At 43.9% G+C, this 14,157-nt stretch overlaps 1 protein-coding gene across 3 annotated transcripts in view; it reads right to left on the bottom strand.

Moving 5' to 3' along the window:
* The window catches only part of RILPL2 (Rab interacting lysosomal protein like 2), a 28,593-nt gene extending 21,899 nt beyond the window's left edge, over nucleotides 1-6,694 (bottom strand). For all 3 annotated transcript variants that reach the window (XM_052654871.1, XM_052654870.1, XM_052654872.1), the window contains exon 1: nucleotides 6,189-6,694. In XM_052654871.1, the coding sequence (XP_052510831.1) occupies nucleotides 6,189-6,512 (324 nt within the window). In that variant the 5' untranslated portion in view covers nucleotides 6,513-6,694. The remainder of the gene's footprint in view (nucleotides 1-6,188) is intronic.
* Nucleotides 6,695-14,157: the final 7,463 nt, after the last annotated feature.

Below are 14,157 nucleotides of genomic sequence, written 5' to 3'. Positions count from 1 at the left end.
ACCAACTAAGATAACATACACTCATCAAAATCTAAAAATAAATATGTGATCCGGAGACCTGCTCCTTCATTAAACACAATGTAGCTACAGGCCCAATAAGATACAGAACAAAAGCAAAGTTTTGAGATGCACTACATTGTAATGGGGTACGGAAACACCTGCGATTTCCATTGATGATTGTCGCAGGTACTACTGATAATATTACTGTGGTTTGTTTTCTACATTCATGATTTCTTTATTTATTTTTAATCAAAGGCTAATTGCTTTACAGTATTGTGTTGATTTCTACCAAATATCAACATAAATGCCTTCATGATTGAATAAAGTGGTACATTTCATCTGGAGGCTGGTGAAAATAAAAATATAATTTCTTCCCATGCAAGTTCATGGATCTCATGGATCACACTCATAATCTTGGGGAACAGGGGGAGCAGGGTTCCAAAAACACTAAGCTGAGAACCCTCAGGTTGAACAATTGATATTACTGTCCAATGGAAGTTTCCAAAAGCCATTAAAAGATGAGGAAGTAGAGATTTTGCTGGTGATCCAGTGGCTAAGACTGAGCTCCCAATGCAGGGGACCCAAGTTTGATCTCTGGTCAGGGAACTAGACCCCACAGGCCACAACTAAAAATCCTGCATGCAACTAAGACCTGGTGCAGCCAGTAAATAAATAAATACATTTTTAAAAAACAGATGAGGAAGCTCTTTATATTCTGATGTAGTACCACTTTCATGCCATATTAAGTGAAAATAAGCAAGGGGCAAAGCGGGGTATATATTATCATACTATCTGTGTGAATAACAGAAAACTATATTCATATCTGCTTGCGTTTGCATGAAGTATCTCTGGATACTTTAAGAAACTGCTTAAATTTTTTCCAAGGAAGGGATGTGAGAGCTTTTCCAAGGCAAATACTTTTGTAACTTTTGAATTTTGAACTTAAATTTAAAAAAAAACAAAGGAAAAAAAATCTCACACCTATTGGGATGGCCACTGTAATCAAACAAACAAAATATAAAATTACAAGTGTTGCCAGGACTTCCCTAACGGTCCAGTGGTTAAGACTCTGTGCTTTCACTGCAGGGGACATGGGTTGATCCCCTTGTGGCTCAGACAGTAAAGAATCCACCTGCAGTGCTGGATACCTGGGTTCGATCCCTGCCAGGAGTCAGCATGGGGAATCCCGCCCGTGGCAAAGGTCATGAGGAAGGGGGCCTGGCAAAAGGCAAAGGCTGAGATCAGGCCTCAGGAGTACCCCTGGATTTCCCTCAGCATCTACCCCCAAAACCAGAGTCTGCTTGCTTTATTGTACTGTGCTTTCCACTCTTTTGACATAACAGGGGGCTATCCCTAACCACCTTTCTCTGGAAAGAGTTAACTTAGAGCTCCAGTTAACAGTCTCCTGCATATAAAAGGAGTGTCTCAGCTCAAACCCCTCTGATGGCTCTCTAACTTGCCTGACAGTTAGAGACTTTTACAACTTGTGATTGTTTACAGCCCCTCAACCAAGAGAGGCACGCAGCTTAAAACATCTTAAAGATACAGAGCCTTTTCTAAAAAGCTAAAAATTATATTGGTGATGGGTTTCACTGTTGAGTCAATGACTGCTGCCAGGCCTCCATATTCTTTATCTTTTAGGCACCCGGAGGATATTAATCAATGTAATTGGGATATAGAAAAAGGAATATAGTAATTTTGATGTTAGCAACACTAGACTTTTGAGTTAATGAACTTTCTCTTTGTTACAAATCACTGTACTCCTCTTTCCTTGTTATAAATTGTTGTGTCCTTGCTATGTAAGAATGTAACTTTATTTAGTGCTTTCTGAGAGTGGCACCAGACTTTAGTAAGAACAACACTTTTAAGGCAAATAAGTTTTCTGGTTGACGGACCCTTATCAGAAAAGGACCATAAAATGCTAATAGGCCTCCTGGCCAGAAGATGATGTAAATCACCTAAGATTTGTGTATACAGCTAGGTATGCAGAGAGAAAGCCTGGTCTCGATAAGAGTCAGGGCTGCTGACACTGCATAATTTTGTATTATCCATTGATCTCTATGTACAACCCAAAGTATAAAAAGCTTTCCCAGACAAAAGGGATGGACCAGTTACTGGAAAGACTGGTTTCCCCCGTGTGGTCTTTTCTCCTTCTTTTCTGGCTGAATTCCCATCTGGAGCGTGGAGGCTCGCCATGTCTACTTACTTGCCCTGGCTTCTGAGACCCACGAGAGAGGGAGCCCAAGGTGGGGCACCTTCCGCTATTCAAGTGGGCTCCGGTGGCCTACGTAGGTGGTGCAAGTTTCTTGTCTTGAGACTTTATTAGCTTTCCACGCAAACCAAGTTATTCAGCCTCTTTTCTCCACTAGTTTTCCCACTATACTATTCTTTCCTAATCTCTCTTTATATTTCTAAATAAATAAGTTTTTCCTCGCTGACTCCATCCCCGCTTTGAATTCCCTGGATCCACCGGAGCTAGACCCTGGCAGATCCCTGGGTTGGGAAGATCCCCTGGAGAAGGGAAAGGCTACCCACTCCAGTATTCTGGTCTGGAGAATTCCATGGACTGTATAGTTCATGGGGTGGCAAAGAGTCGGACACAACTCAGTGACTTCCACTTCACTTGACTTCACAAGGAATATCCCACATGGCATACGGTGTGGCCAGAAAAAAAAAAAAAAAAAAAGACAAGCTTTGGTAAGGATGTGGGAAAACCGAAATTCTTGGGCCCAGTTGATAAAATGTAAAATGGTGAAGTCACTAGGAAAAACTGAATGGCTGATCCTTTTTAGAAATTAACAACAGAATTATCACATGATACAGCAATTCCACTTTTGGGTATATACCCCAAAGTCTTGAAAGCAGGTGCTTTATAGATCCATGTTCAGAGAAACAATATTTATACAGATCATGAGGTGGAAGCAACCCACGTGTCCACTGACAGATGGATAGACAAACTGGTAAATCCCTACAATGGAATATTATACAGCCTTAAACAGGAAGGAAATTCTGATAGATGCCACAACATGGAGCAACCTTGGGACATGAAGTGAAATAATAAGTCAGTGGCAAAGGAACAAAAATCATCTGATTCTACTTACATGAAGTATCTAGAATAGGTAAATTCATATAGACAGAAAGGAGAACAGAATTACCAGAGGCTTGGGGGAGAAGGGAATTTGGAGTTAGTGGTTAGCGGGCACCGAATTTCAGTTTCGCAAGATGGGCATTTTGGAGAGGACGGTGGTGATGTTGCATAATAGTGTGAATTGACTTAGTGCCACTGAACTCTGTTCTGAAAAATGATTAAGATGGTAAATTTCACCTCTACTTTACCACAGCTAAAAATAGTAATTAAAAAAACAAGAAGAAAAAAAAAAAAAGACAAGGGCATATTTTTATAAACTGTCTAGCAGCATTAAATATTCATTCTCTCTACCTTTTCCCCAACGCTCGTTCTCAAGACTATGGTTTGGGAGGAAAATGTGCTATCTCATCTGGGGCTAATGAAGCTTGTCTGCTACGTCCCAGGCAGGAAATGGCCCGGGCCCTGTGCAAACCACACTGTTCATGATCCATCGTGGGTCTATCTTTGTGCCTGGAGTTTGGAGATGACAGGAAACAAGCGCCAAATGTGAGCTGAGGGATCTTGGGCAAATCATTTAACTGCTCTTGAATCTCAAAAGTCAGGCTACTAATGATATTCAACCATCATATGACAGATCCTAAAGAAGAACCTTATCTACAAATAGAATTGTCACCATGACTAATGAGTATGTGAAGTAAAAGTGTACCAACAAAGCTACCAGAAATCTTCACTCTTCCCTGTGAATTTCAGCCACCCTGTTCCTGTTGTCCTTTCATGGCACACATCTTGGTCTGTAACTCTGTGGGCTGGTTTTGAAGGTCTGTGTGCCTTGCTATTCCTACTAGTTGTGAGGTTCCATGAAGGCAGGGACGTTGTCTAATTTAGCTCCATAGCTCCAGGGTCCTCACAGTGTAGTCACTCATCAAATGTTACCACAAGTAAAGTTACAGGTCTGTACTTCAGTACTGTGTGGTTAAGACTAGCATCTCTGAGGACTTCCCTGATGGCTCAGTAGACAAGAATCTGCCTGCCAGTGCAGGAGACACGGGTTTGATCCCTGGTCTGGGAAGATTCCAGATGCCCTGGGGCAACTAAGCCTGTGCTCCCCAATGGGAGAAGCCGCCACAGTGAGAAACCTGGGCACTGCAACTAGAGAGTAGTCCCTGCTTGCTGCAAATAGAGAAAGCCCTCAAGAAGCAATGAAGACCCAGCACAGCCAAAAAAAGAAAAATAGACTAGCATCTCTGAACTAAAATCCTGCCTCCACCTCTTACTTGCTACAAGTCCTTGGCAGATTACTTAATTGTTCTATGTCTCTGCTTCTATAAAACGGGAATAATAATAGTATGAGGATTAAATGAGATAATTCACTTGAGGAAGGTTTTTTTTTTTAAACTGTAACTGGAGACCTACTAGAGAGTTGTGATATTAATTTAGTGAGTTGCAAAATAATTTAAAAATTCATAAAAAAGAATAGGAAAGCATGACTATATAGCATGTTTAGTAAGGGTGAGTTAGGATAAATTGTTTCTTGAAACTTTTTGTTTCATCAGTTCTGAATATTGATGCAAAATGTAATTTTGTAAAATGGGGGTATAACATAATACAGAAATACGCACTAATCTTGAATTTATAGCTTGACGATTTTTACCATATGTATATACCCAAGTAACCACACCCAGATTAGTTCCCTATATATTTCCTTCCTGTTCTCTCCCACTGTCCCATCCCAGGGTTACCATCAACCTGTCTTCTATAAGTAAAGATGGGACGTTCCTGGTGGTGCAGTGGTTAAGACTCCACACTACTAATATAGGGCGCTTGGGTTTGATCCCTGGTTGAGGAACTAAGAATCCACATGCCACCTGGTGCAGTCAAAAAATTTATATATATATAAAGATTACTTTGCCTATTCTTGAATTCTATGCACAGGAGGCTCTCTTTTGTACCTGGCTTCTACCTCTCAATGTAATATCTGTGAGATTCATCCATGTAGTTCTGTGTTTCGGTACCTTCTCATTGTTGTGTAGTATTCCATACCACAAGTTAAAAAAAAATCCATTCCTCTGTTCCATCTGGATTCCCAGTTTGACACAATTATGAATAAAACTGCCCTGGATATTCTTGTACATATTTTTCTGTGGGCATAAGCAGTAATTTCTCTATAGTTAAAATGTATGTCTTACTCCAGGTCAAAGATTCTCAAATCGTGAAACGTGGACGGAGAGCACCTGTATCATCTTGGAACCTCTGAAAAGCTGTAGATTCTAGGTCCCACTGCAGACCTACTGAGTCAGAAATTCTGGGATTGGGGCCAGCCAATCTGTGTTTTAATCACTCAAGGTGATTTTGATGCCTGCTAAAAGCTTGAAATGCCTGCCTCCCTGGTGGCTCAGATGGTACTGAATCTGCCTACAATGCAGGAGGCCCAGGTTCTATCCCTGGGTGGGGAAGATCCCCTGGAGAAGGAAATGGCAACCCACTCCAGTATTCTTGCCTGGAGAATCCCACGGACAGAGGAGCCTGGCCGGCTACAGTCCATGGGGTCACAAAGAGTTGGTCACGACTGAGCGAGTAACACAGTAAAGCTTGAGAACCACTGCTCAAGGTCCCCATCAACCTGTCTTTTGCAAGTAAAGATGGACCTCCCCGGTGGTTCCAGTTAAGACTCTGCCCTCCCCTCTTCCAGCAGGAAGAGTCTGCTTTAGAACATTTAATGTTACCTATCACAAAGCTTCTAGGCTTCCCAGGTGGAGCAGTGGTAAAGAATCCACCTGCCAATGCAGGAGACATAAGAGATTCAGGTTCCATCCCTGGATCGGGAAGATTCCCTGGAGGAGGGCATGGCAACCCACTCCAGGATTCTTGCCTGGAAAATCCCACGGACAGAGCAGTCTGGTGGGCTACAGTCCATGGGGCCGAAAAGAGTCTGACAAGACTGAGCAACTGAGCCCACACAACACTTCTAAACTGAGGACTTGATACTCGTGGGGATTTGTTTTGAGGGGCTTGGATGTTCAAGAGAGGTAAGCGGCCCCCCGCCCACTGGGCGCTCCCTGCACCCCGCCCCCGGGGCGAGTCCCCGCGCTCCGGCACTCACCTCCGGCCCGGCAGCCGAGCCCTCTCTCCGCAGCCCCTCCACCTCCTTCCTGAGGTTGTCCCGCTCCAATCTTAGCTCCTCCACCGTCAGGTTCCCTTCATTCACCAGCGTCTCCAGCATCTCCAGGACGCGGACGATCTTGAACTGCAGTTGTGTCACCCGGGGGTCACTGCCCAGGGCCATCAGCTCACGGCCCATCACGTAGGAGATGTCATATACGTCCTCAGCGGTCAGCTGTAAGGGGCTCTTGCCCAGAGCCCCCTCGGGTCCCGCCTCGTCCTCCTCCTCTTCCTCTTCTTCCTCTCTCAAAGGGGGCTCCTCCATGGCGGCCCAGACCCCTATAGCCTCCGGAGCTGCTTTCTCGGAGTCTGCGAACGTTCAACTTCCTCCCGGCACAGAAAACTTTCCGCTGGGCCGAAGACCCCGCCGGGCCCGGGGGCGGGGGAATGCGGCCCAGAGGCGGCCAATCCGCGCCGCCGAGGGGTGGGCCCGGGAGGTGCGGGCGCCTGTGGAGGCCTCGCAGCGCGGCTCGCAGGCCCGTGATCCCGGGCACCGTCCACCCCGAACCCCGGGCAGGAGTGCGCGCTCCAGGATACGGCTCGGGGCACGGAAAGACTAGAGGAAGAGAGGGGAGGGGAGAAGAGGAACTGAGAGGCGAAAGGGTGACTGTGATCGCTCCCAGCCCGGGAGCGGCTGCAGACCGGGGGAAGGGCAGCGTCCCCCAGCTCCGCCCCTTGGTAACGGCGACCGCGGAAGCCGGGTTTCCACGGAGACGGGGGCCGGGTTTCCACCGCAGCCTGGGACAGAGGCTAAAAAAGAGCACAGTTTTTCCCTTGCTGCACTCGGGCCTTCCAGCCATAGAATTTGCATGGTATGTGGAGGCAGATCCGGTCTCTGACAGTATTTTCTGCGGCAAAGCGGGAAAACAGCAGTAAGTGGCAGCTCCAGCAAGTCCGAAGATCTGGACTGCGTAGAGCTTTCAGGCCCATTGTCACCGGGACCTGCAGCATCTGACACTCAGTAAACTGGAGATTTCCCTGCGCTGTGCACCTGGCCCTCTCCTGGGACCCTCCACTTGTCCAGCGTGTGGCCTTGGAGAGTTACCTAACTCCTCCGAACCTCACTTTCAGTTCAGTTCAGTTCAGTCGCTCAGTCGTGTCCGACTCTTTGCGACCCCATGAATCGCAGCACGCCAGGCCCTGTTCATCACCAACTCCCGGAGTTTACCCAAACTCATGTCAATCGAGTCGGTGATGACATCCAGCCATCTCATCCTCTGTCATCCCCTTCTTCTCCTGCCCCCAATCCTTCCTAGCATCAAGGTCTTTTCCAATGAGTCAACTCGTCGCGTGAGGTGGCCAAGGTATTGGAGTTTCAGCTCCAATGAACACCCAGCACTGATCTCCTTTAGGATCAACTGGTTGGATCTCCTTGCAGTCCAAAGGACTCTCAAGAGTCTTCTCCAACACCACAGTTCAAAAGCATTAATTCTTCGGCGCTCGGCTTTCTTTATGGTCCATCTCTCACATCCATACATGACTAATGAAAAAAACATAGCTTTGACTAGAGGGACATTTGTTGGCAAAGTAATGTCTCTGCTTTTTAATATGCTGTCTAGGTTGGTCATAGTTTTTCTTCCAAGGAGCAAGTGTCTTTTAATTTCATGGCTGCAGTCACCATCTGCAGTGATTTTGGAGCCCAAAAAATTATGTCTGCCACTGTTTCCACTGTTTCCCCATCTATTTGCCATGAAGTGATGGGACCAGATGCCATGATCTTAGTTTTCTGAATGTTGAGTTTTAAGACAACTTTTTCACTCTCCTCTTCTCTTTCATCAAGAGGCTCTTCTTCTTTGCTTTCTGCCATAAGGGTGGTATTATCTGCATATCTGAGGTTATTGATATTTCTTCTGGCAATCTTGATTCCAGCTTGTGCTTTATTCAGCCCAGTGTTTCTCATGATGTACTCTGCATATAGGTTAAATAAGCAGGGTGACAATATACAGCCTTGACGTACTCCTTTTCCTATTTGGAACCAGTCTGTTGTTCCATGTCCAGTTCTAACTGTTGCTTCCTGACCTGCATACAGATTTCCCAAGAGGTAGGTCAGGTGGTCTGCTATTTGCATCTCTTGAAGAATTTTCCACAGTTTATTGTGATCCACACAGTCAAAGGCTTTAGCATAGTCAATAAAGGAGAATGTTTTTCTGGAACTCTGTTGCTTTATCAATGATCCAACGGATAGTGGCAATTTGATATCTGGTTTCTCTGCCTTTTCTAAATCTAGCTTGAACACTTGGAAGTTCATGGTTCATGTACTGTTGAATCCTGGCTTGGAGAATTTTGAGCATTACTTTACTAGCATGTGAGATGAGTGCAATTGTGCAGTAGTTTGAGCATTCTTTGGCATTGCCTTTCTTTGAGATTGGAATGAAAACTGACCTTTTCCAGTCCTGTGGCCACTGCTGAGTTTTCCAAATTTGCTGGCATATTCAGTGTAGCACTTTCACAGCATCATCTTTCGGGATTTGAAATAGCTCAACTAGAATTCCATCACCTCCACTAGCTTTGCTCATAGTGATGCTGCCTAAGGCCCACTTGACTTTGCATTCCAGGATGTCTGGCTCTAGGTGAGTGATCACACCATCGTGATTATCTGGGTAGTGAAGATTTTTTTGTACAGTTCATCTGTGTATTCTTGCCACCTCTTCTTAATATCTTCTGCTTCTGTTAGATCCATACCATTTCTGTCCTTTATTGTGCCCATTTTTGCATGAAATGTTCTCTTGGTAGCTCCAATTTTCTTGAAGAGATCTCTAGTCTTTCCCATTCTGTTGTTTTCCTCTATTTCTTTGCACTGATCATTGAGGAAGGCTTTCTTATCTCTTCTTGCTATTCTTTGGAATTCTGCATTCAAATGGGTATATATTTCCTTTTCTCCTTTGCCTTTAGTTTCTCTTCTTTTCTCAGATATTTGTAAGGCCTCTCCAGACAGCCATTTTGCCTTTTTTGCATTTCCTTTTCTTGGTGATGGTCTTGATCACTGCCTCTTGCACAATGTCACGAACCTCCGTCCATAGTTCTTCAGGCATTCTCTCTATCAGATCTAATCCCTTGAATCTATCTCTCACTTTCACTGTATAATCATAAGGGATTTGACTTAGATCATACCTGAAGGGTCTAGTGGTTTTCCCTATTTTTTTCAATCTGAGTCTGAATTTGGCAATAAGGAGTTCATGATCTGAGCCACAGCCAGCTCCCAGTCTTGTTTTTGCTGACTGTGTAGAGCTTCTCCATCTTTGGCTGCAAAGAATAAAATTAATCTGATTTCGGTATTGACCATCTGGTGATGTCCATGTGTAGAGTCTTCTCTTGTGCTGTTGGAAAAGGCTGTTTGCTATGACCAGTGCGTTCTCTTGGCAAAACTCTATTAGTCTTTGCCCTGCTTCATTCTGTACACCAACCCTAAATTTGCCTGTTACAACAGGTATTCCTTGACTTCTTACTTTTGCATTCCAGTCCCCTATAATGAAAAGGACATCTTTTTTGGGTATTAGTTCTAGAAGGTCTTGTAGGCCTTCATAGAACCGTTCAGCTTCAGCTTTTTCGGCATTACTGGTCGGGGCATAGATTTGGATTACCGTGATATTAAATGGTTTGCCTTGGAAATGAACAGAGATCAGTCTGTCATTTTTGAGACTGCATCCAAGTACTGCATTTCGGACTCTTGTTGACTATGATGGCAGCTCCATTTCTTCTAAGGGATTCCTGCCCACAGTAGTAGATATAATGGTCATCTGAGTTCATTTCACCCATTCCAGTCCATCTTAGTTCGCTGATTCCTAAAATGTCGACGTTTACTCTTGCCATCTCCTGTTTGACCACTTCCAGTTTGCCTTGATTCATGGACCTAACATTCCAGGTTTCTGTGCTCTTTACAGCAAAATTGCTCTTTACAGCATTGGACTTTATTTCCATCACCAGTCACATCCACAACTGGTTGTTGTTCTTGCTTTAGCTCTGTCTCTTCATCCTTTCTGGAGTTATTTCTCCTCTGATCTCCAGTAGCATATTGGGTACCTACTGACCTAGAGAGGTCATCTTCCAGTGTCCTATCTTTTTGCCTTTTCATACTGCTCATCGGATTCTCAAGGCAAGAATACTGAAGTGGTTTGCCATTCCCTTCTCCAGTGGACCACTTTTTGTCAGATGGAATGGAATCATTTTGTCAGATACAATGGAATATTATTCATTCATAAAAAGGAATAGGGGAATAGAATAGATGGTCCAGAAAGGAACCCTTGCATATATGATCAAATTATTTTCAACCAGGGTGCCAAGAACATTCATTGGGGAAAGGACAGTCTTTTCAACAAATGGTATTGGCAAAATAGGATATCCACATGCAAAAGTGTGAAGTATCTTCCCTTACACCCTATACAAAAATTAACTCAAAATGGATCAAAGACCTAACCTATAAAACTCTGAGAAGAAAACATAGTGAAAAAGCTTTATGTCAAAGGGTTTGGCAATGATTTCTTAAAAGACACAGGCAACAGAAGAAAAAACAGATAAATTGGATTACATTGATGAATAAAATTCACATTTTAAGGTGGGACAAGAAAATGTAAACACAAAATCTCTCTCTGTCCATTTGGGCCTCCTCCTTCCCTCACATGCAATGTGTATTTGCATTATACATTAACCAGACCTCCTCAAAGGTGAGAATGCCTGCTTGACTGCAAAGATCAGGTTTTTTCCTTTCTTCTGATGCTAGCAATATAACTTTTCTGTGTGTTTTTTTGGCCTGACTGTGTGGCATGCAGAATTTTTGTTCTCCAACCAGGGATCGAATCCTGGTCCCTTGCCATGGAATCAAAGAGTCCCAACCACTGGACAACAGGGAATTCCAGTAACTTCTTGAAAGACTGGCATTCCTTTCTCTGGCAGTCCAGTGGTTAAGACTTGTGCTTGCTGCTGCTGCTGCTAAGTCGCTTCAGTCATGTCCGACTCTGTGCGACCCCACAGACAGCAGCCCACCAGGCTCCCCTGTCCCTGGGATTCTCAAGGCAAGAATACTGGAGTGGGTTGCCATTTCCTTCTCCAATGCATGAAACTGAAGAGTGAAAGTGAAGTCACTCAGTCGTGTCCGACTCTTAGCGACCCCATGGACCCCAGGCTCATGCGTCCATGGGATTTTCCAGGCAAGAGTACTGGAGTGGGGTGCCATTGCCTTACACTGAGGTAAACTGCAGTTCATTTCCTGGTTGGGGAGCTAAGATTCTACAGGAATGGGTCCCCCGGACCCTAACCCTGGGCCAAATAGCATTTTTTGCAAACTCTGTAAGGCCGTAGGGAGTCATGGTGACTTGCTGCCTGCATACTTGGACTAGATATTTTTTTACTATGTCATTTTGATGTAAGAGTCTTTGTCCCCAAAATGTGTATAATGTGCCTTCTAATGGGCAGAACAGTTCTCAGGACTTCCAAGAGTCTGTCTCTTGGGTTATAATTCTTAGTTTGACTTGAATAAAATTCTTTTTTCTTCTTAATTTGATTGTTAATTGAATTTTTGTTGCCAACATCAACATTTAAAATTTGTGCATCAAAGATTACAATTAAGGACTTCCTTGGTGCTCTGGTGGCTGAGACTCCATGCTCTCAATGCAGGGGCCTCAGGTTTGATCTCTGGTCAAGGAACTAAATCCCACATGCCAGAGCTAAAAAAAAAAGAAAAATATCCCACATTCCCCAGTGAAGATCGAAGATCCCGAGTATCTCAACTAAAACCAGGCACAGCCAAATAAATAAATAAACAGTTTTTAAAAATCTGTGCAGAGCCTGGATGAGAGGGGAATTTGAGAGAGAATAGATACATGTAAATATATGGCTGGGTCACCTTGCTGTGCGCCAGAAACTATTACAACATTGTTAATCAGCTATTGTTGCTGTTTAGTTGCTAAGTCTGTCTGACTCTTTTGTGACTCCATGGACTCCTCTGTCCTACCAGGCTCCTCTGTCCATGGCATTTCTCAAGCAAGAATACTGGAGTGGGTTGCCGTTTCCTTCTCCAGGGGATCTTCCCAAGGGATTGCACCTGCATCTCCTGCATTGGCAGACAATTCTTTACCACTGAGTCACCAGAGAAGCCATACTCCAATATAAAATTAAAGGTTTATATTTAAAAAAAATCTGCTGAAGATAGTTAACAAAGCAGGCCCAAGAGTGCTATCATCTGAAAATACTTCTTGTAAGGTTGGCCTTGGCTAGGATCTGGGAACTTGAATTTGTGTAGGGTTCCCACCACCCCAACTGCTAAGAATGCCTTAACCATATGTGCAAACAAAATATGGCTTATGATGAATGTGCTAGGCAGGTGGTACCTGCAGGACCAGGTACAAGAAAAACGTTTGGCACAGAGTCTCTGATGCTTCCTTCATAGACAATATTTCACGCATGTCACAACTCATTACTTGGAAATTATTCTAAGTCAAAAAGCCAGTCACAAAAGACCTTGTGTTGTCTGATTCCATTTACATGAAATGTCCAAAACAGGCAAATCCATAGAGACAGAAAGTAGACGAGTGATTGCCTAAGGCTGGGGAGGTACGGGGTTTGTTTCTAGGGTGATGACTCTGTGCATGGATTAAAAACCACTGAATTTCACACTTTGGGAAAATTATATGGTATGTAAATAACATTTTGTTGAAGCTGTTATGAAAAAATTTAAAAATAATGGGCAAAGGACTTGAGTAGACATTTCTCCAAAGATATAGAAGCAGCCAATAAGCACAGGAAGAGATGCTCATTATGGCTAATCACTAATTTCATTACAACCACAATGAGGTATCTCCTCACACTCATTAGGTTGGCATTTTTTTTTTAAGGTAGAAATTAACAAGTGTTGGCAAGGATGGGGTAGAAACTGGAACTCTTGTGCATTGTTGGTGGGAATGTAAAGTGGCATAGCCTCTATGGGAAAAAATATGGTTGTTCCTCAAAAAATAAAAAATGGAATTATCATATGATCCAGCAATTCTGAGTACATATCCAGAAGAATTGAAAGCAGCATTTCCAAGAGATATTTGCACACCCATGGTCCCAGAAGCATTAATCACAATAGCTGAAAGGCGGAAGTAACCCAAATGGCCATCCACAGATGAATGGATAAACAAAATGTATACACACACAATGAAATATTAATCAACCTTAAAGGAAATTCTGGCACATGCCACAACATCGATGAACCTTGAGAACTTTATGCTAAGTGAAATAAGCCAGTCACCAAAATATCGGTCCTATATGATTTCATTTACATGAGATATCTTGTGTACAAACTCATAGACAGAGAAAGTAGAATGGTGGTTGTCAGGGGCGGTGGGGAGCAGGGAGTGAAGCCTGGTTGTTTAGTAAGTATGGAGTTTCAGTTCTGCAAAGTGAAAAAGCTTTAGTTTGGTTGCGCAATGTGAATGTACTTACTACTACTGAACTGTACACTTAAAAACAGTCAAGATGGTAAAATACGTTTTTTCTGGTGAAGTACACATGACATGCACACACTGCCATATTTATTTGTTTTTGGCTGCGCTAGGTCTTTATTGCTGCCCTCGGGCTTTCTCTAGTTGTGGTGCACGGGATTCTCACTGCGGTGGGCTTCTCTAGTTGTGAAGCACGGGCTCTAGGAGCACTGGCTTCTGCAGTTGCAGCACGTGGGCTCAGGAGTTGTGACTACTACTACTTGTGGATTTCAGTAGTTACAACAGGGTTTCCGTAGTTATGGCACAGGGGCTTTAACTGTGGGTTTCAGTAGGTATGGTATAGGGGCTCACTAGCTAACGACTTGCAGACCCCAGAGTATGCATGCTTCAGCAGTTGTGGCGTGGGGATACTCTGAATCTCTCCAAATCAGGGATGAAACCTGTGTCTCCTGCATGGGCAGGCTGATTCTTTATCCACTGTGCCATCAGGGA

The sequence above is a fragment of the Budorcas taxicolor genome, chromosome 17 (assembly GCF_023091745.1).
Source record: "Budorcas taxicolor isolate Tak-1 chromosome 17, Takin1.1, whole genome shotgun sequence".
Taxonomy (NCBI): Eukaryota; Metazoa; Chordata; class Mammalia; order Artiodactyla; family Bovidae; genus Budorcas; species Budorcas taxicolor.
This window is presented reverse-complemented; position numbering and strand designations above follow the sequence as displayed.